This window comes from Thalassophryne amazonica, chromosome 17 (genome assembly GCF_902500255.1).
Source record: "Thalassophryne amazonica chromosome 17, fThaAma1.1, whole genome shotgun sequence".
In the NCBI taxonomy this organism is placed as follows: Eukaryota; Metazoa; Chordata; class Actinopteri; order Batrachoidiformes; family Batrachoididae; genus Thalassophryne; species Thalassophryne amazonica.
In genome coordinates this window covers 75361552-75388921 of record NC_047119.1, presented here as the reverse complement: position 1 = coordinate 75388921, position 27370 = coordinate 75361552, and the positions used below count along the sequence as shown (strand labels likewise).

General features: G+C 44.0%; 1 protein-coding gene across 1 annotated transcript in view; it reads right to left on the bottom strand.

The window, feature by feature from the left end:
• Window positions 1-27370, bottom strand: part of helq (helicase, POLQ like) — a 167878-nt gene that overhangs the window by 9798 nt on the left and 130710 nt on the right. The window contains exons 14-15 of the mRNA XM_034191848.1: window positions 21963-22120; window positions 21785-21883 (exon numbers count right to left, since the gene is read on the bottom strand). Of these exons, the coding sequence (XP_034047739.1) occupies window positions 21785-21883; window positions 21963-22120 (257 nt within the window). The remainder of the gene's footprint in view (window positions 1-21784; window positions 21884-21962; window positions 22121-27370) is intronic.

Genomic DNA, 27370 nt, shown 5'->3' with positions numbered 1-27370 from the left:
GATGACAACTGCTGAAATAATATGAGACAGATATTGTGCTTTTGCCTCCTTCACAGCCTTCTGATAGTCAGTTAGACTGTCCCTCAGAAAACCCAGAGACACCTGTAGTTTGTCCTTTTTCCATTTTCTCTCCGCCTGTCTGCAGCGTTGCCTGAGGGCACGGGTCGTGGCATTTAACCAGGGGTCGGATTTTGATTTCCTGGATTTGCAGCGCATCGGTGCAACAGAGTCCAAAATGACTGTGCATGTAGAGTGGAAAGAAGAGAGGATGTTATCTGGGAGTAATGGAGAAACCAGTCCATTCATGGCATAAAACTGAGAGTCCATGAAGGCAGCAGCAAAGTCCCCTGCTGTCGAGGAGGTGACCAAACAGCGGTGAGAGACAGGAACAAGTGGCTTACTAGCAGATGGAGGAGCAATAAATTTAAAAAATAACAGGAAAGTGATCTGAAATAGCAGATATGTCCTTAAGTGAAACTGAGAGCCCAAAAGAAATAACCAGGTCCAAGGTGTGTCCAAGATTATGTGTTGGTCCATCCACAACTTGTGTTAGACCAAAAGAGTTCAGGAGGCTTTTAAAATCATCAGCCAGCTGATTAGAAGGACAACAGATATGAATATTAAAATCACCACAGACCAAAAATGTATCATATTTTGGGATAAAATCTGCCAGAAACTCAGAAAACACCTGAATAAAATCCTTATTAAATTTTGGTGGACGATAAACAACAGCACAGAGCACAGGCATTAGAAGATAAAAATCGGCATTTAAAGCTGTTAAAAACCGTGGCCACACCCCCGCCACGACCTGACGCTCGCGGGGAGCTGAAAAATGAGCAGCCGGGGGGGACGAGCTCAGAAAAGGCGCTATTTTCACCTGGTTTCAACCAGGTCTTCGTTAACAGGAGAAAGTCCAGATCACGACTGGAGAAAAGTCATTCAAAATGAAAGTCTTACTTGTGAGTGACCTTGTGTTGACGAGCGCCACACGGACTGAGCGCACGTCAGTCTGCTGGGAGACACAACTGAGCGGGCGCAGGTTCTCCTGCACGCAGCCACGACTGCAGCTCCTCACAGGACGGCGACGCGGAAGTGGAGACCCGGCACCACCGATAGCGAAAAGTCAGGGAACGCCGCACGTCGTAGCCGTCATATGATGTGAAGAATCCGGCCATGAATTGTCGTGGAGCATGTTTGCAGGAAACAGCCAGGCACACTCTGAGCCGAACACAGACTCCTCCTCTCTTCCCGCGTCCTCTGCGGGAAGAGAGGCAACACGCCAAGCGGCCGGCGTAGAAAGTCCAGTAGGGATGCTAAGACAGGCGGCGGAGGCCGCCGCGTCCCTGGCCGTCCGCCCGAGCCAGGAACAGCGAAATTCTCCAGTGAAGCCCGAACGCTGATAAGAGTATGGCGATCATACACCAGGAGCGGTGACACATTCCATGCAACAAAATGCAAAAACAATAAAAACGACACTAAAAGAAGCGAGTGCCGACGGCAGGCCACATACAATGGCGCCATCTTGCAAATATTGTTCACAAACCAGTCTAAATCTGTGATAGTGAGCACTTCTCCTTTGCTGAGATAATCCATCCCACCTCACAGGTGTGCCATATCAAGATGCTGATTAGACACCATGATTAGTGCACAGGTGTGCCTTAGACTGCCCACAATAAAAGGCCACTCTGAAAGGTGCAGTTTTGTTTTATTGGGGGGGGATACCAGTCAGTATCTGGTGTGACCACCATTTGCCTCATGCAGTGCAACACATCTCCTTCACATAGAGTTGATCAGATTGTCAATTGTGGCCTGTGGAATGTTGGTCCACTCCTCTTCAATGGCTGTGTGAAGTTGCTGGATATTGGCAGGAACTGGTACACGCTGTCGTATACGCCGGTCCAGAGCATCCCAAACATGCTCAATGGGTGACATGTCCGGTGAGTATGCCGGCCATGCAAGAACTGGGACATTTTCAGCTTCCAAGAATTGTGTACAGATCCTTGCAACATGGGGCCGTGCATTATCCTGCTGCAACATGAGGTGATGTTCTTGGATGTATGGCACAACAATGGGCCTCAGGATCTCATCACGGTATCTCTGTGCATTCAAAATGCCATCAATAAAATGCACCTGTGTTCTTCGTCCATAACAGACGCCTGTCCATACCATAACCCCACCACCACCATGGGCCACTCGATCCACAACATTGACATCAGAAAACCGCTCACCCACACGACGCCACACACGCTGTCTGCCATCTGCCCTGGACAGTGTGAACCGGGATTCATCTGTGAAGAGAACACCTCTCCAACGTGCCAAACGCCAGGGAATGTGAGCATTTGCCCACTGAAGTCAGTTACGACGACAAACTGGAGTCAGGTCGAGACCCCGATGAGGACGACGAGCATGCAGATGAGCTTCCCTGAGACGGTTTCTGACAGTTTGTGCAGAAATTCTTTGGTTATGCAAACCGATTGTTTCAGCAGCTGTCCAAGTGGCTGGTCTCAGACGATCTTGGAGGTGAACATGCTGGATGTGGAGGTCCTGGGCTGGTGTGGTTACACGTGGTCTGCGGTTGTGAGGCTGGTTGGATGTACTGCCAAATTCTCTGAAACGCCTTTGGAGACGGCTTATGGTAGAGAAATGAACATTCAATACACGAGCAACAGCTCTGGTTGACATTCCTGCTGTCAGCATGCCAATTGCACACTCCCTCAAATCTTGCGACATCTGTGGCATTGTGCTGTGTGATAAAACTGCACCTTTCAGAGTGGCCTTTTATTGTGGGCAGTCTAAGGCACACCTGTGCACTAATCATGGTGTCTAATCAGCATCTTGATATGGCACACCTGTGAGGTGGGATGGATTATCTCAGCAAAGGAGAAGTGCTCACTATCACAGATTTAGACTGGTTTGTGAACAATATTTGAGGGAAATGGTGATATTGTGTATGTGGAAAAAGTTTTAGATCTTTGAGTTCATCTCATACAAAATGGGAGCAAAACCAAAAGTGTTGCGTTTAATATGTTTGTGTATATATACATACATATATATATATATATATATATATATATATATATATATATATACACACACACACACAATGTTTTCATTATCAGATTATCTTTTTAGATAACTTTAAAAACCATCATCAGACTAATTGTCTTCCGATGAATTGCTGACCGATAACTTTTAGACCAATAACGTAGTAAACCAAGCTGAACAGTGAAAAACATTTTTCAAACTTAAAAGCAATTGAGACCTACCTGTTAAAAGTTTCCTAATAAGTATATTGTTCTACCCTCTGCAAACAGAAAAGAGCTGTTTTCAGAAAAAACTACTCTATCCTCTGTAGGCAAAGGAGAACTGGTGACCCCCCCCAAAAAAATAATTTCCCTTAACACCATACTGATATAACCGCAATATCACCCAAGTCATCTAGAGGCATACATTTTTAACTTATGGTTCAAATTTTAACCTACTCATTTTGGACAAGTTATTTAAAATAGTCATGTCTGAAGTTTTATAAAGTGAAAATATCAGATATATGTTTTCGTTTTAAATCAATGTGCTAATTTTTAAGGTTTTGTGAGCACATGCTGTGCCCGGCAGCAATGCATTATGGGTAGCATAGGGTAATCTCAGACGTTCACGACAGGACAAATGCATTTCAGACACTCTGTTCAGGCTCCACGGACAACAGCATTAAACTCTACTGCCTAAAACTCTTGTGAATATATTCTCTGGGTTTATAGACGTTATTGTATTTGCGTTTTTTAAATTCCACGCATCTTAAATGTAGCAGACACTGATTATCTGGAATTTTGTTTGGCAAATTTTCAAGGCCGCTACTGCCATCTACTGGCCAGTAGTGTTCATGGCAGTATTCACTCCAAGTACTAAGCGTCTGGGCACCAGTAGATGGCAGTGTTCTATTTATTTTGACCCGGTTATATCAGATGGTGGTCAAATCAACTTTTTGGCTTTGCAAATGGCTTTTTTTTTTTTTTACAAATTAAGTTTAAAAACAAAACAACAACAACAAAAGAACATTACAAGACAGCTCTGTGGTTGGATGCTTTGTAGCTCTTCAGCAGCAGGAGGTGGTTGTGAGATGTTAAAGCTTGTTACTCCACTACACGATGCAGGACGCGCGATTAACCTGAAACTCGGTCCAAAAAATTCTCGCACGAATGAAAAATCTGAAAAATGGCCAAAACACGCACAGTGTAAAGCCAACATTTATGTGTCAAGATAAGGCTTTTCAGAACTGACCAACTGTTAACCTTGTCCTTTGTTTTATCTGTGTTTTTATTATTTATTATTGCATTTTAACCTGTGAAGTGCTTTGTGACTTATGTCTGTGAAAGGCACTATATAAATAAATTTACTTACTTACTTACTAATACTGAGTGCACGTTTTACAACATCATAAAACGTGCACACATCATCAAACATTCTCTCCACATGCAAAACATTTTGCGATGACACTTCCAGGGCTCGGTAAAAATGCCTGTTTTTACAAATAAAATTGGAATATTTTACAAAAGCACATTTATCTTTAAACCAACACACGACACACGTCACATTAACGTGTTGGTTTACATAATGAATGACTGAACCAATCAGTGTTTAGCAGAGGCACTTTTACCCAGAATGCTTTGCAGTCTGTGTTTGTTACAAAACCTCAGAATTAGTGCATTATTCAACATTAAAAGATATACGAGGTCTCTTAGATAATAACCCTTTTATTATTTTTTTTAACTATATGGATTTGAATGACATGCGATTACACCAATCATGCTTGAACCCTTGTGGGCATGCGTGAGTTTTTTCACGCGTGTCGGTGACGTCATTTCCCTGTGGGCAGGCCTTGAGTGAGATGTGGTCCCGCCCTCTCAGCTGAATTCCTTTGTTTCACACGCTGCTCGAGACGGCGCGCGTTGCTTTATCAAAATTTTTTCTGGACCTGTGAGGAATATCCGAGTGGACACTATTCGAGAAATTAAGCTGGTTTTCTGTGAAAAGTTTAACGGCTGATGAGAGATTATGGGGTGTTTCTGTCGGTGTAAGGACTTCCCACGGAGCGGGACGTCCTGCAGCGTTTCCAGGCTCTGTCGTCGGCCTGTTTCGAGCTGAAAACATCCTAATTTAAGGCTTAATTCACCCAGGACATCGTGAGAGAACAGAGAAGATTCAGAAGAGGCCGGCATGAGGAATTTATGCGGACATTCCACTGTTTAAGGACATTTTTTTAATGAAAGACGTACGCGCAAATTCGCCGAGTCGTTTCCGTGACGACTCGGCAAATCTGTGTGTGCCGCGACAGGAAAAACACCTCCGTGTTGAAACCCATTTGTAGAATTCAGGCGGCTTTTAATGGCTTTCAACAAGTGAGTAACTGAGAAATTGTTTAACAGCTTGGGCATGTTCCAACTTGCCCGTTAAGATTTCCAACGGAGGTGTTTTTCCTGCCGCGACCCCCCGCGGTCGGGTCCAGCCCGACATGCGACTCTGCCCGCACGTTCTTTCATTACAAAATGACCGTTAACAATGGAATGTCCGAATAAACTCCTCATGCCGACTTCTTCTGAAAGTTCTCTGTTCTCTGACGACTTACTGCGTCAACAGAGCCTGAAATGTGGAAGTTTTCAACTTGAAACGGCGAGACGCTGCCGCCTCGAAGCGCAGATCGCCGTCAGGTGCCGTGGACCGTCCTTAAAGCGACACTACCAGACCAAAATCTCTCATCAGCCGTTAAAATTTTTACCGAAAACCAGCTGAATTTATTGAATGGTGTCCACTCAGTTGTGCCTTACAGTTTTGAAAAACAAAGCAACAGTCTCTGAGCCATTCCTAAACAATGAAAAAAATCGACGAGCGGGTGGACGACTCCTCACTCAAAGACTGCCCACAGGCGAATGACGTAACCGACAGGCGTGAAAAAACTCTTGCATGCCCACGAGGGTTCAAGCATGTCTGATGTAATCACACGTGATTCAAATCCATATGGTTTTTGAAAAAAATAATAAGGTCGGATACTTTTCTAATAGACCTCGTATGTATATGTTAACTTTGTACAAATGACAGAATTGACATTAATGGAGTTATTCTATCAGTATTTTCACAAAACCGTAAGTTAGTATGACTTTATTTTTCAAGACCTCCACCTGAACGGAGCATTATGATTAGTGGAGAGCTCATTTTGTGGGCGCTGTCAGGATTTTTCTGTGCAGCTTCCTACAGGGGGCAGCATGGTCAAATATTGAAATACTGGCTCATTCTTTGAGGCTTTTTTCACTTTTGATGCTTTCAAAAGCGATCGTGTTAAAAGTCAATTTCAGCTTCTTAGTAATTGCAAATGTACCAGAGCCAATACTGGGATTTATCGGTTATCGATTATCTGTAACTTCCAATACATTTTTGGGTGGTTTATCTTTATCAAAGGTAACTTTTCAGTTGTCTCATTATCTGTTATCAAAGTTCATTTTTTTGGTTATCTGTGCCCACCTCTATATATATATATATATATATATATATATATATATATATATGTGTGTGTGTGTGTGTGTGTGTGTGTGTACATGTATAGAAGCTGTGAGATCTATATATGTGAGAGAAGCTGTGGTCAGTCTGGGTGGTACTCAACCAGACTGAGAGTACAGGAAGACCTATTAGTCAATGCCTCACACATGGATATTGGAGTACTTGGCCATATACAAGGCTAACAGTGCACTGATAATCTTCATCAGGAACTCAATGGGACTGTGGAAGACTTCACTGGAGGCCCACTTAGTGGAATAAACCAAGGTGATGCCGTATCCCTGCTGCTGTTCTGCAGAGGCCACAATCCCCTCAGCCAACTTATCACAAACAGTGGCTATGGATATCAATTCAGAAGTGGAGTAACCATCAGCCACCTTGTGTACATGGATTACATCAATCTGTATGCCAAACATGTTGATGTATGGCTTTCACTCTGCATGGTAGAGTTTTAACTTGCACTTGTAGATGTAGCGACGAACTGTGTTAACTGACAATGGTTTTCTGAAGTGTTCCTGAGCCTTTACACAATGATGTTGGTTTTTAATGCAATGCTGCCTGAGGGATTGAAGGTCACGGGCATTCAGTGTTGGTTTTCGGCCTTGCTGCTTACGTTTAGAAAGTTCTCCAGATTCTCTGACACTTATTATATTATGGACTGTAGATGATGGAATCCCTAAATTTCTTGCAATTGAACATTGAGAAACATTGTTCTTAAACTGTTGGACTATTTTTTTTCACGCAGTTGTTCACAAAGTGGTGATCCTCGCCCCATCTTTGCTTGTGAATGGCTGAGCCTTTCGGGGATGCTCTTTTCATACCCAATCATGACACTCACCTGTTTCCAATTAACCTGTTCACCTGTGGAATGATCCAAACAGGTGTTCTTTGAGCATTCATCAACTTTCCCAGTCTTTTGTTGCCAGTCCCAGCTTTTTTGAAATGTGCTGCAGGCATCCGTTTCATAACGAGCAAATATTTGCACAAAAATATAAAGAGTATAAATATATAAAAATGTCTGTGAATCACAGAGCTTTCTCTTATCATGTCCCTGTTCTGTGGAATGATCTCCCTGCATCAATAAAACAGTCGGATTCTGTACAGATTTTCAAGTCCAGACTTAAGATGCACTTATTTTTCCTTTCATATGACTAGCATACTGGCATAGTATGTTACTATGTTTTTTACCCTTTTAAATTAATTTAATTAGGAAACAGAGCGGGTCGTGGCCTCAACTTTATCTAAATTCTGGGTCTTTTAGTGAAGCTTAGGGCTAGTAAGCCGGCGATAACTTTAGTATTTCTTCTGTTTTTCTTGTTGCTTAATACTGACAAATTATACTGTATTTCTTTTTTTTTCCTCTCTGTGTGAGGTGCGGCTCCATCGAGAGATGGGAGTGGGTGTCTTCTTCTGCAGGCCTCCCTTCCTGTGCACCAGTATGGACTTCCAAAATTTCCTGTACAACCCCAATTCCAATGAAGTTGGGATGTTGTGTAAAATGTACAGTGGTCCCTCGTTTATCGCGGGAGTTATGTTCTAAAAATAACCCGCGATAAGCGAAATCCGCGAAGTAGTCTTATTTCTTGCAATTATTTACTATTTTTTGCAATTATTATAGATGTTTTAAGGTTGTAAAACCCCTCACTACACACTTTATACACGTTCCTCAAAAAGGCATTAACATTTTCTCACTTTTCTCTCCTGTGTAAACACACTCTTTTTTTCTTCTGGGCGAGAAGAACTCTCCCTTCGCTCACTGCCTCAGGAGGTACGGATGCGGGACCTGCAAAGAATCCAAGTTCTCTCTCGGTGGCCACGGAGCTTTGCGGCTGCGGTCAACATCCGCATCAAAACAGCGAGCGTAGTCTCTGCACCTGTTGCCAGATTTGGCGCAGTTCTGCACAGCAGAGGGCGGTGTGAGTGGCCCGCTGCTGTGTTTACCAAGCCCGCAGAAAGCGCATCGGAGGCAGTGAGAGCAATCGCGGTGATGCCGACTGGTGCCGCGACCGGCCCGCCTGATAAGGACGCAGAACACAATGCACCATTAAAAAAAAAAAAAAAAAAAAGCATGCAAAATTGCTCTAAAAAAAAAATCCGCGAAACTGCGAGGCCGCGAAAGGTGAACTACGTTATTGCGAGGTACCACTGTAAATAAAAACAGAATACAGTGATTTTCAAATCCTCTTCAACCTATATTCAGTTGAATACACCACAAAGACAAGATATTTAATGTTCAAACTGATAAACTTTATTGTTTTTGTGCAAATATTTGCTCATTTTGAAATGGATGCCTGCAACACGTTTCAAAAAAGCTGGTACAGTGGTATGTTTCCCACTGTGTTACATCACCTTTCCTTCTAACAACACTCAATAAGCGTTTGGGAACTGAGGACACTAATTCTTGAAGCTTTGTAGGTGGAATTCTTTCCCATTCTTGCTTGATGTATGACTTCAGTTGTTCAACAGTCCGGGGTCTCCGTTGAGGTATTTTGCGCTTCATAATGCGCCACACATTTTCAATGGGCGACAGGTCTGGACTGCAGGCAGACCAGTCTAGTACCCGCACTCTTTTACTATGAAGCCACGCTGTTGTAACACGTGCAGAATGTGTCTTGGCATTGTCTTGCTGAAATAAGCAGGGACGTCCCTGAAAAAGACGCTTGGATGGCAGCATGTGTTGCTCCAAAACCTGGATGTACCTTTCAGCATTGATGGTGCCATCACAGATGCCATGGGCACTAACACACCCCCATACCATCACAGATGCTGGCTTTAGAACTTTGTGCTGGTAACAATCTGGAAGGTCTTTTTCCTCTTTTGTGTGGAGGACATGACGTCCATGATTTTCAAAAACAATTTGAAATGTGGACTCATCATTAACTGACAATGGTTTTCTGAAGTGTTCCTGAGCCCACGCGGTAAGATCCTTTACACAATGATGTCTGTTTTTAATGCAGTGACGTCTGAGGGATCAAAGGTCACGGGCATTCAATTAGGGCTGAAACGATTAGTTGAGTAACTCAAATAATTCAATTACAAAAAATGTTCGAGGCAAATTCTGTGCCTCGAAGCTTCGTTTAACGTTGTAGTACATATGCCAGGCCTGTTTGTGGCGCTGCAACGTCCACAGGAAAAAAAAAAAAAAAACAGAAGAAGACTGGAGCATAACAGCTAATGAAATTAGCAACGATAGCTACCGCTTTCCAGCGTGACACAGAGTAAAATAAAGGCTTTTAAGAGATAGATGGTCCACGCCGATCATCTGAAATAGACTTACTGTGCATTTAAAGTGAAGCAGTGTGTTTGTCTAGTTTTAAAAAAACACACGGTCTGCTCTACGTGGGGAGGGACGGTGGCCGGCTGCTCTCTGCCCAGTGTGAGGGGCTCTCAGACCGGGCGAGTCACAGCTCTGGCCCCGGCTACACTGACAAACAGCAGAAGTCCACTCTTTGATGACTCACACTGTTTGCTTTTTTGGACAACACACAACACTTCACAAACACGGTGACTTAAATAAAATAATAATAATAAAAAAACTGACTGTGATCTGCATGTTCAACCTCCAGCTGAAATGCATCTGCTGAATTGCAGAGAAAGAGGGGGGGGGAAATCACACAGGGACCCAGTCCATCAACCTTTAAAAAAAAAACAAAAAACAAAAAAAAACTTAAAAATGGTTATATTTTACAAGTTGGAGAAAACAAAACAGAAAGCCACATCCCATCACCATTTCACACGCCATTCACACTTTGGCACAGTGACATTGTGCCATTGCTTAAGGAGAGCCCTGGACTATTGATGTTTAAAAACACAAAAGTACCTTTTATCTGATTACTCGATTAATCGCCAGAATAATCGATAGAATACTCGATTACTAAAATAATCGATAGCTGCAGCCCTACATTCAATGTTGGTTTTTGGCCTTGCCGCTTACGTGTAGAAAGTTCTCCAGATTCTCTGAATCTTCTGGTTATATTATGGATTGTAGATGATGGAATCCCTAAAGTCCTTGCAATTGAATGTTGAGAAACACTGTTCTTAAATTGTCGGACTATTTTTTCACGCAGGTGTTCACAAAGTGGTGATCCTCACCCCATCTTTGCTTGTGAACCACCAAGCCTTTTGGGGATGCTCCTTTTATACCCAATCATGACACTCACCTGTTTCCAATTAGGTGTTCTTTAAGCATTCATCAACTTTCCCAGTCTTTTGTTGCCCTGTCCCAACTTTTTATTTTTATCTCTTGTCTTGGGTTCTGTTTTGAATTGTGGGGGGAAAACAACCCTAAATAAAAAGCTAAAAAAAAAATATTCTTGATAAATTTCAATTTGGGTTCCGTCACTTGCACTCCACAGAAACTGCCCTTCTTGGAGGTTCAAACGATATTTTAATGCATAGAGATGCAGGTGAACATTCCATACTTGTCCTCTTGGATGTCTGTAGCTTTTGATACAGTTAATCTCTCAATTAAAACCCAGTGAATAAGTACTTGGGTGGGCATTTCTGGGTCTGCCCAGGACTGGTGTTTAGCTTATCTTTCACACAGGACTTTCGCTGTTGCTACTCATAAATTTATGTCCTCCTCTGCCATGTTATCCTGTGGTGTGCCTCAAGGCTCTGTTCTGGGACCTATATTATTTGCACTATATTTGCTCCCACTTGGTCATGTCCTGAACACTTTTAAAGAGGTTTCTTACCATTGTTATGCGGATGACATCCACCTATATGTTTCATTCACTCCTCAAATGGTTTCCAGGGGTTCTGTGCTTCAGAGCTGTGTTGAGGTTATTGGTAGCTGGATGCAGTTAATGAGTTGTCCCTTAACACAACAATCTTTTTTGTTTTCCCCATCAGCGTGATATTGCCCATCTGCACAGGATTGTGTCTCGGACCGAGATGGAGATGATCATTCATGCGTTTGTCTCATCGCGTCAGGATTATTGTAGCCACCTTATGGCACCTTTGGACCTACATTCTCAGGACTCTAATTAGTGGTTAGCAGATTAGCGGAACTGTGCCGATCACTGTATAGGGAGAAGGATGATGAGGATGGAGCCACCAGGCAGGTGGAGAAGAGGGAGGACAAAGCGGAGGTTTATGGATGTGTGAGGGAGGACATGCAGGTGGTTGGTGAGACAGAGGAAGAGACAGAGGACAGGGTGAGATGGAAACAACTGATCTCCCAAAGCCATCGTGAAGGCACACAGGGACGTGCAGGAAGCAGACTGACGACTGCACTCCGCCGTGGCCCATGCCGCCGCTCGACCATTCAGGTGGGTGATCACGAATGCTGTCTTCATCCTTTCGGATGGAAACAATGAGCAGCCAAAAGAAGAAGACATATAGATCTTCAAACAGCGTTGTTGTGTTTGTGCAGAAAATGTTAGGCTTTACAGAGTTGTTGTGTTTTGTTTTGTGTGTTGTTGTGTTTCTGTGGTAAATGTTGTCAGGGTTTGGTTTTTATGTTATTTGTTTGCACTGTTTTGCTTTGTTTAGTTATTATCTCTATCTCTATCTGTTAGTTCTCTTGCTGGTCTTTTTCTGGTTGGGTTTTCTCTGTCCCTTTCTCTCTTGTCTTCCCCTTGATGCTTGGTGGTGGGCGTCTCACTCTGTCTGCCCACACCCTTGTTCTGGTGCTTTCCACGCACACATGTTCCAAATTTGTGGCTCATCACCTGAGTGTATTTAAGGCTCACAGGTTTCACTAGTCACTCAACAGATCGATGTGCATCGTGCCTCTTTCCAGCTCTGTTTCAATCAATCAATCAATCAAATTTTTTTATATAGCGCCAAATCACAACAAACAGTTGCCCCAAGGCGCTTTATATTGTAAGGCAAGGCCATACAATAATTATGTAAAACCCCAACGGTCAAAACGACCCCCTGTGAGCAAGCACTTGGCTACAGTGGGAAGGAAAAACTCCCTTTTAACAGAAAGAAACCTCCAGCAGAACCAGGCTCAGGGAGGGGCAGTCTTCTGCTGGGACTGGTTGGGGCTGAGGGAGAGAACCAGGAAAAAGACATGCTGTGGAGGGGAGCAGAGATCGATCACTAATGATTAAATGCAGAGTGGTGCATACAGAGCAAAAAGAGAAAGAAACACTCAGTGCATCATGGGAACCCCCCAGCAGTCTACGTGTACAGCAGCATAACTAAGGGATGGTTCAGGGTCACCTGATCCAGCCCTAACTATAAGCTTTAGCAAAAAGGAAAGTTTTAAGCCTAATCTTAAAAGTAGAGAGGGTGTCTGTCTCCCTGATCTGAATTGGGAGCTGGTTCCACAGGAGAGGAGCCTGAAAGCTGAAGGCTCTGCCTCCCATTCTACTCTTACAAACCCTAGGAACTACAAGTAAGCCTGCAGTCTGAGAGCGAAGCGCTCTATTGGGGTGATATGGTACTACGAGGTCCCTAAGATAAGATGGGACCTGATTATTCAAAACCTTATAAGTAAGAAGAAGAATTTTAAATTCTATTCTAGAATTAACAGGAAGCCAATGAAGAGAGGCCAATATGGGTGAGATATGCTCTCTCCTTCTAGTCCCCGTCAGTACTCTAGCTGCAGCATTTTGAATTAACTGAAGGCTTTTTAGGGAACTTTTAGGACAACCTGATAATAATGAATTACAATAGTCCAGCCTAGAGGAAATAAATGCATGAATTAGTTTTTCAGCATCACTCTGAGACAAGACCTTTCTGATTTTAGAGATATTGCGTAAATGCAAAAAAGCAGTCCTACATATTTGTTTAATATGCGCATTGAATGACATATCCTGATCAAAAATGACTCCAAGATTTCTCACAGTATTACTAGAGGTCAGGGTAATGCCATCCAGAGTAAGGATCTGGTTAGACACCATGTTTCTAAGATTTGTGGGGCCAAGTACAATAACTTCAGTTTTATCTGAGTTTAAAAGCAGGAAATTAGAGGTCATCCATGTCTTTATGTCTGTAAGACAATCCTGCAGTTTAGCTAATTGGTGTGTGTCCTCTGGCTTCATGGATAGATAAAGCTGGGTATTATCTGCGTAACAATGAAAATTTAAGCAATACCGTCTAATAATACTGCCTAAGGGAAGCATGTATAAAGTGAATAAAATTGGTCCTAGCACAGAACCTTGTGGAACTCCATAATTAACTTTACTCTGTGAAGAAGATTCCCCATTTACATGAACAAATTGTAATCTATTAGACAAATATGATTCAAACCACCGCAGCGCAGTGCCTTTAATACCTATGGCATGCTCTAATCTCTGTAATAAAATTTTATGGTCAACAGTATCAAAAGCAGCACTGAGGTCTAACAGAACAAGCACAGAGATGAGTCCACTGTCCGAGGCCATAAGAAGATCATTTGTAACCTTCACTAATGCTGTTTCTGTACTATGATGAATTCTAAAACCTGACTGAAACTCTTCAAATAGACCATTCCTCTGCAGATGATCAGTTAGCTGTTTTACAACTACCCTTTCAAGAATTTCTGAGAGAAAAGGAAGGTTGGAGATTGGCCTATAATTAGCTAAGATAGCTGGGTCAAGTGATGGCTTTTTAAGTAATGGTTTAATTACTGCCACCTTAAAAGCCTGTGGTACATAGCCAACTAACAAAGATAGATTGATCATATTTAAGATCGAAGCATTAAATAATGGTAGGTCTTCCTTGAGCAGCCTGGTAGGAATGGGGTCTAATAAACATGTTGATGGTTTGGATGAAGTAACTAATGAAAATAACTCAGACAGAACAATCGGAGAGAAAGAGTCTAACCAAATACCGGCATCACTGAAAGCAGCCAAAGATAACGATACGTCTTTGGGATGGTTATGAGTAATTTTTTCTCTAATAGTTAAAATTTTGTTAGCAAAGAAAGTCATGAAGTCATTACTAGTTAAAGTTAATGGAATACTCAGCTCAATAGAGCTCTGACTCTTTGTCAGCCTGGCTACAGTGCTGAAAAGAAACCTGGAGTTGTTCTTATTTTCTTCAATTAGTGATGAGTAGAAAGATGTCCTAGCTTTACGGAGGGCTTTTTTATAGAGCAACAGACTCTTTTTCCATGCTAAGTTAAGATCTTCTAAATTAGTGAGACGCCATTTCCTCTCCAACTTACGGGTTATCTGCTTTAAGCTACGAGTTTGTGAGTTATACCACGGAGTCAATCAATCAATCAATCAACTTTTTTCTTATATAGCGCCAAATCACAACAAACAGTTGCCCCAAGGCGCTCCATATTGTAAGGCAAGGCCATACAATAATTATAAAAAACCCCAACGGTCAAAACGACCCCCTATGAGCAAGCACTTGGCCACAGTGGGAAGGAAAAACTCCCTTTTAACAGGAAGAAACCTCCAGCAGAACCAGGCTCAGGGAGGGGCAGTCTTCTGCTGAGACTGGTTGGGGCTGAGGGAAAGAACCAGGAAAAAGACATGCCGAGAAGGGGGGCAGAGATCGATCACTAATGATTAATGCAGAGTGATGCATACGGAGCAAAAAGAGAAAGAAACAGTGCATCATGGGAACCCCCCCACAGTCTACGTCTAAAGCAACATAACCAAGGGATGGTCCAGGGTCACCCGATCCAGCCCTAACTATAAGCCTTAGCGAAAAGGAAAGTTTTAAGCCTAATCTTAAAAGTAGACAGGGTATCTGTCTCCCTGATCTGAATTGGGAGCTGGTTCCACAGGAGAGGAGCCTGAAAGCTGAAGGCTCTGCCTCCCATTCTACTCTTACAAACCCTAGGAACTACAAGTAAGCCCGCAGTCTGAGAGCGAAGCGCTCTAATGGGGTAATATGGTACTACGAGGTCCCAAAGATAAGATGGGACCTGATTATTCAAAACCTTATAAGTAAGAAGAAGAATTTTAAATTCTATTCTAGAATTAACAGGAAGCCAATGAAGAGAGGCCAACACGGGTGAGATATGCTCTCTCCTGCTAGTCCCCGTCAGTACTCTAGCTGCAGCATTCTGAACCAACTGAAGGCTTTTTAAGGAACTTTTAGGACAACCTGATAATAATGAATTACAATAGTCCAGCCTAGAGGAAATAAATGCATGAATTAGTTTTTCAGCATCACTCTGAGACAAGACCTTTCTGATTTTAGAGATATTGCATAAATGCAAAAAGGCAGTCCTACATATTTGTTTAATATGCGCTTTGAATGACATTTCCTGATCAAAAATGACTCCAAGATTTCTCACAGTATTACTAGAGATCAGGGAAATGCCATCCAGAGTAACGATCTGGTTAGACACCATGCTTCTAAGATTTGTGGGGCCAAGTACAATAACTTCAGTTTTATCTGAGTTTAAAAGCAGGAAATTAGAGGTCATCCATGTCTTTATGTCTGTAAGACAATCCTGCAGTTTAGCTAATTGGTGTGTATCCTCTGGCTTCATGGATAGATAAAGCTGGGTATCATCTGCGTAACAATGAAAATTTAAGCAATACCGTCTAATAATACTGCCTAAGGGAAGCATGTATAAAGTGAATAAAATTGGTCCTAGCACAGAACCTTGTGGAACTCCATAATTAACTTTAGTCTGTGAAGAAGATTCCCCATTTACATGAACAAACTGTAATCTATTAGAAAATATGATTCAAACCACCGCAGCGCAGTGCCTTTAATACCTATGACATGCTCTAATCTCTGTAATAAAATTTTATGGTCAACAGTATCAAAAGCAGCACTGAGGTCCAACAGAACAAGCACAGAGATAAGTCCACTGTCCAAAGCCATAAGAAGATCATTTGTAACCTTCACTAATGCTGTTTCTGTACTATGATGAATTCTAAAACCTGACTGAAACGCTTCAAATAGACCATTCCTCTGCAGGTGATCAGTTAGCTGTTTTACAACTACCCTCTCAAGAATCTTTGAGAGAAAAGGAAGGTTGGAGATTGGCCTATAATTAGCTAAGATAGCTGGGTCAAGTGATGGCTTTTTAAGTAATGGTTTAATTACTGCCACCTTAAAGGCCTGTGGTACATAGCCAACTAACAAAGATAGATTGATCATATTTAAGATTGACGCATTAAATAATGGTAGGACTTCCTTGAGCAGCCTGGCAGGAATGGGGTCTAATAAACATGTTGATGGTTTGGATGAAGTAACTAATGAAAATAACTCAGACAGAACAATCGGAGAGAAAGAGTCTAACCAAATACCGGCATCACTGAAAGCAGCCAAAGATAACGATACATCTTTGGAATGGTTATGAGTAATTTTTTCTCTAATAGTCAAAATTTTGTTAGCAAAGAAAGTCATGAAGTCATTACTAGTTAAAGTTAATGGAATACTCAGCTCAATAGAGCTCTGACTCTTTGTCAGCCTGGCTACAGTGCTGAAAAGAAACCTGGGGTTGTTCTTATTTTCTTCAATTAGTGATGAGTAGAAAGATGTCCTAGCTTTACGGAGGGCTTTTTTATAGAGCAACAAACTCTTTTTCCAGGCTAAGTGAAGATCTTCTAAATTAGTGAGACGCCATTTCCTCTCCAACTTACGGGTTATCTGCTTTAAGCTACGAGTTTGTGAGTTATACCACGGAGTCAGACACTTCTGATTTAAAGCTCTCTTTTTCAGAGGAGCTACAGCATCCAAAGTTGTCTTCAATGAGGATGTAAAACTATTGACGAGATACTCTAACTCCCTTACAGAGTTTAGGTAGCTACTCTGCTCTGTGTTGGTATATGACATTAGAGAACATAAAGAAGGAATCATATCCTTAAACCTAGTTACAGCGCTTTCTGAAAGACTTCTAGTGTAATGAAACTTATTCCCCACTGCTGGGTAGTCCATCAGGGTAAATGTAAATGTTATTAAAAAATGATCAGACAAAAGGGAGTTTTCAGGGAATACTGTTAAGTCTTCTATTTCCATACCATAAGTCAGAACAAGATCTAAGATATGATTAAAGTGGTGGGTGGACTCATTTACTTTTTGAGCAAAGCCGATAGAGTCTAATAATAGATTAAATGCAGTGTTGAGGCTGTCATTCTCAGCATCTGTGTGGATGTTAAAATCGCCCACTATAATTATCTTATCTGAGCTAAGCACTAAGTCAGACAAAAGGTCTGAAAATTCACAGAGAAACTCACAGTAACGACCAGGTGGACGATAGATAACAACAAATAAAACTGGTTTTTGGGACTTCAAATTTGGATGGACAAGACTAAGAGACAAGCTTTCAAATGAATTAAAGCTCTGTCTAGGTTTTTGATTAATTAATAAGCTGGAATGGAAGATTGCTGCTAATCCTCCGCCCCGGCCCGTGCTACGAGCATTCTGACAGTTAGTGTGACTCAGGGGTGTTGACTCATTTAAACTAACATATTCATCCTGCTGTAACCAGGTTTCTGTTAGGCAGAATAAGTCAATACGTTGATCAATTATTATATCATTTACCAACAGGGACTTAGAAGAGAGAGACCTAATGTTTAATAGACCACATTTAACTGTTTTAGTCTGTGGTGCAGTTGAAGGTGCTATATTATTTTTTCTTTTTGAATTTTTATGCTTAAATAGATTTTTGCTGGTTATTGGTAGTCTGGGAGCAGGCACCGTCTCTACGGGGATGGGGTAATGAGGGGATGGCAGGGGGAGAGAAGCTGCAGAGAAGTGTGTAAGACTACAACTCTGCTTCCTGGTCCCAACCCTGGATAGTCACGGTTTGGAGGATTTAAGAAAATTGGCCAGATTTCTAGAAATGAGAACTGCTCCATCCAAAGTGGGATGGATGCCGTCTCTCCTAACAAGACCAGGTTTTCCCCAGAAGCTTTGCCAATTATCTATGAAGCCCACCTCATTTTTTGGACACCACTCAGACAACCAGCAATTCAAGGAGAACATGCGGCTAAACATGTCACTCCCGGTCCGGTTGGGGAGGGGCCCAGAGAAAACTACAGAGTCCGACATTGTTTTTGCAAAGTTACACACCGATTTAATGTTAATTTTAGTGACCTCCGATTGGCGTAACCGGGTGTCATTACTGCCGACGTGAATTACAATCTTACCAAATTTACGCTTAGCCTTAGCCAGCAGTTTCAAATTTCCTTCAATGTCGCCTGCTCTGGCCCCCGGAAGACAATTGACTATGGTTGCTGGTGTCACTAACTTCACATTTCGCAAAACAGAGTCACCAATAACCAGAGTTTGATCCTCGGCGGGTGTGTCGTTGAGTGGGGAAAAACGGTTAGAGATGTGAACGGGTTGGCGGTGTATACGGGGCTTCTGTTTAGGGCTACGCTTCCTCCTCACAGTCACCCAGTCGGCCTGCTTTCCCGGCTGCTCGGGATCTGCCAGGGGGTAACTAACGGCGGCTAAGCTACCTTGGTCCGCACCGACTACAGGGGCCTGGCTAGCTGTAGAATTTTCCACGGTGCGGAGCCGAGTCTCCAATTCGCCCAGCCTGGCCTCCAAAGCTACGAATAAGCTACACTTATTACAAGTACCGTTACTGCTAAAGGAGGCCGAGGAATAACTAAACATTTCACACCCAGAGCAGAAAAGTGCGGGAGAGACAGGAGAAGCCGCCATGCTAAATCGGCTAAGAGCTAGTAGCTACGCTAACCTAGCGGATTCCTAAAAACACGCAAAGTGAATAATGTGTAAATAATTTAGAGGTGATTCAGCAGAAGGAGTGCTTTAGTTAAGGCACGTAAAGATTACACTGGGAAACAAATCGTAATCTAGATAACTAGATCAATCTAACTGCGCAGATTAAACAGCTAACAGATACAGCAAAACACCGCTGTGCTCCGGAACAGGAAGTGATACAATACCGCAGTGAGAGCCAACCACCAGTCCCCCTAGTGGTGCTTAATGGATATTATAAACTTTTTTGGACCACAGAGCTGCTTGTCTGAGTTTTGGATTTGTTTCCAACCATTCCTGACAGTCAAACCTGGTAAATGTTGGGTTTTACAGAGTTGTTGTTTTTCTGCTGTATGCTGTGTATAAAATGGGCTTCTCAGACTCTGATGTTTGTTCACAGTGTGAGCTAAACACCACTGATACCTATTTCCATGCCCTTTGGCTCTGCTCACCTGTCCAGTGTTTTTGATCAAAAGTCACTGAAAAATTGTCCTCTATCTCAGGATATAGATTTCCCTTATCTCCTAATTTATGTTTACTTGGAGACACGACAATTATTGAACTGCCAACTAAACAATCTAAAACTATACTTGTTGCACTGACTATTGCCAAAAAAAACAATTTTGATGAATTGGAAAAATAAACAATCAATCAATATTAACCACTGGTCAAACCTCCTTATCAAATATGTATCAATGGAAAAAATAGCTGCTTCATTAAAAAAACAATTGCCACAATTTAATGAAACATGGTCCTTATTTATCAATTCATTAAATTTGAATTAAATATTCTTTGTTTTTTGCCTGTTAGGGAATGCCACTCTTGCACCTGTACTGTATTAATATTAGATTAGGATTTGTTCCTATTACTGTTGACCTACTGACTTTTCTCTCTCTTGTGCCACAGATCCAGGTTGCAGTTCTTTGGGATACTCTTGTTGTCAGAGACTGATACTGTGAGTGTTTTTTTTTCTCTTGAAAATGACTGAATTGGTGGAGGAGAGAGACTGTGTCTTTTAGAGTGGTTGGCTCCTTGGGTGTGGTGGGGCTGTGCAGCCCCGGCATGCAGGGATGGTCTGGTGCACGGGTGTGGGGTCCTGGACTTGCTGGGGGATTTGAGGTTGGGGGAGGGACCTCGGGAGTCCAGGGGGTTTGCTTTCCAGTGCTGCCTGTTGGCTCAACGGGCTTCCAGGGGAGTTGGGTTGGGTGCTGGCCCATGCTCCCTTCGGCTCCTCCCTTGCAGGGTGTGGGTGCACCTCTCTGCCTGGGGGGAGCTGGGCGGTTGGCCGGCCCGCCGGTGGAGGCCCTGGTGCCGTGCCACAGGGCTTCTGGTCCTACTGGCGGTGGGGGTGGTGGTGGTGGTGGTGGGGAATTGGGCGGCCATCGTTCCTTTTCAGTTGGGTCTGTCTGCTCTGCCGTTGCTGGGTTGGGGTCTGGTACCTGGGCGGGGGGTGGTGCCTCTCCCCAGGGCTCGGGTGTATGTGGCCCCCCGTGCCCCGGCCTCTCCCTCCGGGTTTGTGGGGCCCACCTGTCTCCCTTTGGCTCCTCGGCTGCTCCTACTGCTCCGGGGTCCCATGTCGCGCCTTCCCTGGTTCGGGGACCTCCAGGCAGGGTGGCCTGTCCATCTGCGACTCCCTGGCCCCCTATCCCCCCTGTTGGATTGTTCCTCCCTGGGCCTCCGGTGCTCCTCCGGGGATGCCCGCCTTCCCCCGTCTCGTGGTTTCCCTGGCACCTCCGTGGTGGCACGGGGGTTGGGGGCCGTGGTCTCCATGGGATGGTGCCCCACTCTCGCGGTCTCTTGGTCTTGGGCTTTGGTGTTTGGGGTGGGTTGGGGACTGGGGGGGGGGGGTTTGGAGGGGTCCTGCTGGCTGCGCTGGGGAAGCTTGGGTGTCGTGGGGGCCTCGTGCTTCCTGGCCCTGGGGGTTGGGCCTCACCTCTTGTCTGGGGGCCAAGCCCCGCCCTCGTATGGCTCAGTGGTCCCTGTCCTTGTTTTGGATTCGGGTGCGGTGGCTCCTTTGCCCTCCGTCCTTGCCGCCGCTCGCTCCCGCCTTCAGGGGCCGTGGCCCTGGTGGTGTGGGTCTGGGGTTCCCCCCCTGTTGGTGGGCTCTGCTGGTGCCCTGTGTGCTTCCCTTGGGTATGAGGCTGCTCCCCGTGCCTCCGTGGGGGGGTGGGGGAGGGGGTGCGTTCCGGCGCTCCCCTGTTGGTTCATTGACTGCCCTTCCGCCGCCCTTTTGTCCTGGTTTCTCCTGGGGCCCTGCATCCTGGGCCCGTTGCCGTTGTCGCTCGCGCCCGGCCATATGGCTTCGACGCACCGGAGTGGTCCATGTCATATGGTAAGGTTCTGTACTTTAGTCTTGGCCCAACACACGTGTTGTTTCTGCTGTAAATGTTAGGTTTTACAGAGGTGTTGTGTTTCTGCTGTAAATGTTAGGTTTTATAGAGGTGTTGTGTTTCTGCTGTAAATGTTAGGTTTTACAGAGGTGTTGTGTTTCTGCTGTAAATGTTAGGTTTTACAGAGGTGTTGTGTTTCTGCTGTAAAAGTTAGGTTTTACAGAGGCGTTGTGTTTCTGCTGTAAAAGTTAGGTTTTACAGAGGCGTTGTGTTTCTGCTGTAAATGTTAGGTTTTACAGAGTTGCAGTGCTTCTGCAGTGTTCTACCTTTTTCACAGCCTGTCCTGCAGCCTTCCTTGTAATAAAACTCTCTGGCACACCGACTGATGCACACATCTTCTGCTCTGCTGCAGACAGCGCTGTTATCTGCAAAACAAAATCTACAAAATGACAAGTCCTCGACATGGAAACCAACTTGCGGGTTTTCCACACTAACGGTGTTTACCTGATGAAAATAAATCATCCAGTCCGGCTTACACTGGGAAATCATGTCATAAGGTGTGACCAAGTAGACCAGGTGCAGGTAACTGTTGAGTAACAGACCTTCCAGACCTCTGTCAAGGTCTCTGTACAGCATGTCACTGTAAGTCAGGTCCACTGAGCCTGCAGAGGACACAACAAAATCTCAACACTTCAGTCCAGCCATATCTGGGTAAAGACATCCAAGCATTGTAGGAAGTATATCTCCACAGCCACCACCTTCTTATCTTGTCTTCAAAGCCCACCCCCAATACCCACCTCATGTCCAGCACACACTGACATTCATGTCTCAGCCTTTGAGCTTGAGAGACACCTCAAACAGATTCATGAAGTCATCAAGTCACTAGTCAGAGGTGTCTGGAGGTACCTGACACGAGGACGAAGGTCCAATGCCTTTGAGTCCCGGTGCTTCATGTCTTACTGTATGGTTGCCAGAATTGGACTCTAGCCAGTAAGCACTGGTGATGAATAGATGTCTTTGGTTCCAGGTCTCTGTGGAGGATCCTTGGGTCGCATTAGAATGATAGAGGTGTTGTGTTTCTGCGGTAATGAACAGGTACAGAGGAGTAGGATCACTGGCACCGTGAGGGAACATCAGTGACCACATTTAGTCCATGTGGTGTGTTTCTCTAGACATGATCTAGGACATAGGTACCTCAGTTTTGAGGACCCCCAGAGACTGGAGAAGATCACACCAACATTTCACCTGGCCGAGGACACACCCACATTCACTGAGCTGCAGCAGATCAATGTTTATGTTGAGACGTGGGGACAGACCGGCTGTCTGCATTGAGTGGTTGCTACCCAAGGCTAACAGCAGTTCTGTGGTGTCAAGGACTTGACCTGGAGTAGTTTTGTTTCATATATAACAGAAGCATAAAAGGAGAATCAGAATTGAATTTATTGCCAAGTAAGTTCTCATATACAAGGAATTTGATATGGGGTCATTGGTGCATAAACAATAAGAAAAGAAAAGAAAAAACACTTCTGTAAGAAGTAAAATAGTCAAATGGTCAAGACAATGTCCACTGTTAAATAATATAACGTCGTGGGATGAGACTGTGTAAAAGCATGTGATTGGAGTACAGTATCTTTCAGTGCAGGGACGACCAATCTGTACTTTGTGGAATTGGGGGGGCATGGTAAGAGGGGTTCTCTGGCATTATTTATTAGTCAAGCTGTGGATGGAAATAAGCTGTTTTGTGTCTTGGGGTTTTGGTCCTGAAGGAGCTTAGCCATCTGCCAGAGGTCCCTGGAGGTGTACAGGTCCTGCAGGGATGGCAGACTGCAGTCAATCAGCTTCTCTGCTGTGTGGATGATACACTGCAGTCTGCTCCTGTCCTTAGCAGTGGCAGCAGTGTACCAGACAGTGATGGAGGAGGAGATGATGGACTCAATGATGCCAGTGTAGAAGTTCACCATCACTGTTTTTGGCAGGTTGAACTTCCTCAGCTGTCGCAGAAAGTATATCCTCTGTTGTGCTCGCTTAGTGAGAGAGCTGACGTTCAGCTCCCACTTGAGGTCCTTGGTGATGGTGATACCCAGGTAACAGAAGGACTCCCTAATGGTGAATGGGGAGTCACACAGGGTGATGGGGTGGCCAGGACTGGGTTCTTTCTGAAGTCAACAACCATCTCCACTACCTTGAGGGCGTTGAGCTCCAGGTTGTTCTGTCTGCACCAGGACACCAGGTGATTGATGTCCTGTCAAGAGCATATACATCCCATAACAGACAGATATTTTGGTCACGTGACCTGGAGCGCTGAGCCACCCATCTTGGAAGGCACTGCAGCGGTCTCACACTGTTAGTGGACAATGTATCGGTTGTTGGCATCACTCAATAATCGAGGATAGTTCTAGGAATCAGGGGTGTTTCCATTTGGTGTGAGAGAATAGACCGAGATGTAAGTAGAAGAGACAAGGAGAGGAAGGGCAGGGGATAGTTGGAGGGGGGTGCAGTGCCGGCTTCTCGTTGAGCAATTCGCAGCTTTTTCAAGCGTCGTTTTTCATCAGCCTGTTGGCGCCGCTCCCCTTCAATGGTCTTGGCACCAATCATGTAGGCAGATCTCCAGGTACTCCGATTCAGAGCGAGATCCTCCCACGCATCCATGTTGATCTTAAAGTCTTGAAGGGTGCGTTTGATCTGATCTTTGAATCGTTTCTTTGGACCACCTCTTTTTCGATGTCCCGCAGTCAGCTCTGAATAGAGAACTCTCTTTGGATGTCTGGTTTGGTCCATGCGCTGGATGTGTCCAAACCAGTGAAGTTGATGTCAACTGATTGTTGTGTCAATGGAGGGGAGGTCAGCTCTTTCGAGCACAGCCGTATTTGGAATCCTCTCCTCCCATGAAATGTTCATGATCCTCCTGAGCTTCTGCTGATGGAATCACTCAAGCTTTTGAATTTGATAGTTGTACAGAGTCCAGCTGTCACAGCCGTAAAGAAGAGACGGAAGAACCACAGCGCAATAAACCAGGCCTTTGGTTGCGGTTTTGATATCACGATCCAGGAAAACGCGACTGGCCAATCTTCCGTAGGCAGCATGAGCAACCCGAAGCCGATTATCGAGTTCAGGGTCAAGACTGCAGGTTTGATCCATGACACTGCCGAGGTACGGGAAGGTTGATACTTGTTCCACCACCTTATTGTGGATGGTAATTTGGAGATGTGCTTGATTCTCCTGTGGTGAGCAAAGCCTCAGAACCTTTGTTTTCTTGCAATTCACGGAAAAAACAAAATCTTCATATGCCTGGACGAAATGATCACAGACAATTTGGAGCAACTCACAAGATGGTGCCACAGCATTGTTGTCGTCCGCATACGGAAGTTCGACGATCGACTAGACAGAGGTTTTGTTATTGGACTTGAGGCACTGGAGTTTGAACAAGCTGCCATCAAATCTGTATTGGATCGAGACTTTGTCATGGGTTGATGAGTCAATTCTTTGGAGGAGAGCAACGAGATAGATTGAGAAAAGTGTCGGTGCAAGGACACAGCCCTGTTTGACACCACAGTTGATGGGAAATGGATCAGAGAGACTTCCGTTGAAACAGACACAGCCTTCCATGTTTTCATGAAGCAATCAAACCAGTTGAACGAAATGATCAGGACAGCCAATCCTGGAGAGAACTGTCCAAAGAATATGCCTGGAGACTGTATTGAAGGCTTTCTCAAGGTCGAAGAAGATAAAGAAACGTGGGTGTTGTTGCTCTCTGCTCTTTTCTATGAGCTGACGGGTCACAAAGATCATGTCATTTGTAACTCGATTAGCGCGGAATCTGCTTTGAGACTCAGGGAGGATGTTCTCAGCTAGCACACTGAGACACTGAAGCAGAATCCTGGAAAGGACCTTTCCTGCTGTTGCGAGAAGAGATATCCCCCTGAAGTTTCCACATACTCCACGATCTCCCTTTTCAAAGATGGTCACAACATTGGCATTTTTGCAACAGTAGCAGTCTCCCAGATCTGGGTGATGATACTGAAGGAGAAGGATTCGTAGGGTAATGCCTCCATATTTCAGCAGCCATCTGGGCCAGGGGCTTTGTGATTGTGGAGAAGGTCGATTGAGGTGTTGAGGTCTTCCATTGTTGGTGGTTGGTCCATCCAGTTCTCGGTGGGACGAGCAGAGAGGTTAAGAGCGCATGATGGAGATGCACGAGATGGTCTATTCAGCAGTTGCTCGAAGTGTTCTTTCCATCTTTGACCGATGGCTTTGTTGACCGATGGTCAGATTGTCAGCTGCTTTGATGGGTGTTGGTACAGTTCTCCGAGGACTGAAGAGGGCACGAGTCCCAGCAAAGAAGTCATGCAGTAGATTGTGATCAGCAAAAATTTGGAGCTCGAGAGCACGCTCATGATACCAAATCAAATCAAATCAATTTTATTTATATAGCGCCAAATCACAACCAACAGTTGCCCCAAGGCGCTTTATGTTGTAAGGCAAAAGCCATACAATAATTACAGAAAAACCCCAACGGTCAAAACGATCCCCTGTGAGCAAGCACTTGGTGACAGTGGGAAGGAAAAACTCCCTTTTAACAGGAAGAAACCTCCAGCAGAACCAGGCTCAGGGAGGGGCAGTCTTCTGCTGGGACTGGTTGGGGCTGAGGGGGGAGAATCAGGAAAAAGACATGCTGTGGAAGAGAGCAGAGATCAATCACTAATGATTAAATGCAGAGTGGTGCATACAGAGAAAAAAGAGAAAGAAACACTCAGTGCATCATGAGAAACCCCCAGCAGTCTAAGTCTATAGCAGCATAACTAAGGGATGGTTCAGGGTCACCTGATCCAGCCCTAACTATAAACTTTAGCAAAAAGGAAAGTTTTAAGCCTAATCTTAAAAGTAGAGAGGGTGTCTGTCTCCCTGATCCGAATTGGGAGCTGATTCCTCCCATTCTACTCTTAAAAACCTTTGGAACTACAAGTAAGCCTGCAGTCTGAGAGCGAAGCGCTCTATTGGGGTGATATGGTACTATGAGGTCGCTAAGATAAGATGGGACCTGATTATTCAAGACCTTATAAGTAAGAAGAAGAATTTTAAATTCTATTCTAGAATTAACAGGAAGCCAATGAAGAGAGGCCAATATGGCTGAAATATGCTCTCTCTTTCTAGTCCCCGTCAGTACTCTAGCTGCAGCATTTTGAATTAACTGAAGGCTTTTCAGGGAACTTTTAGGACAACCTGATAATAATGAATTACAATAGTCCAGCCTAGAGGAAATAAATGCATGAATTAGTTTTTCAGCATCACTCTGAGACAAGACCTTTCTAATTTTAGAGATATTGCGCAAATGCAAAAAAGCAGTCCTACATATTTGCTTAATATGCGCATTGAAGGACATATCCTGATCAAAAATGACTCCAAGATTTCTCACAGTATTACTAGAGGTCAGGGTAATGCCATCCAGAGTAAGGATCTGGTTAGACACCATGTTTCTAAGATTTGTGGGGCCAAGTACAATAACTTCAGTTTTATCTGAATTTAAAAGCAGGAAATTAGAGGTCATCCATGTCTTTATGTCTGAAAGACATTCCTGCAGTTTAACTAATTGGTGTGTGTCCTCTGGCTTCATGGATAGATAATGCTGGGTATCATCTGTGTAACAATGAAAATTTAAGCAATGCTTTCTAATATTACTGCCTAAGGGAAGCATGTATAAAGTGAATAAAATTGGTCCTACCACAGAACCTTGTGGAACTCCATAATTAACCTTAGTCTGTGAAGAAGACTCCCCATTTACATGAACAAATTGTAATCTATTAGATAAATATGATTCAAACCACAGCAGCGCAGTGCCTTTAATACCTATGACATGCTCTAATCTCTGTAATAAAATTTTATGGTCAACAGTATCAAAAGCAGCACTGAGGTCT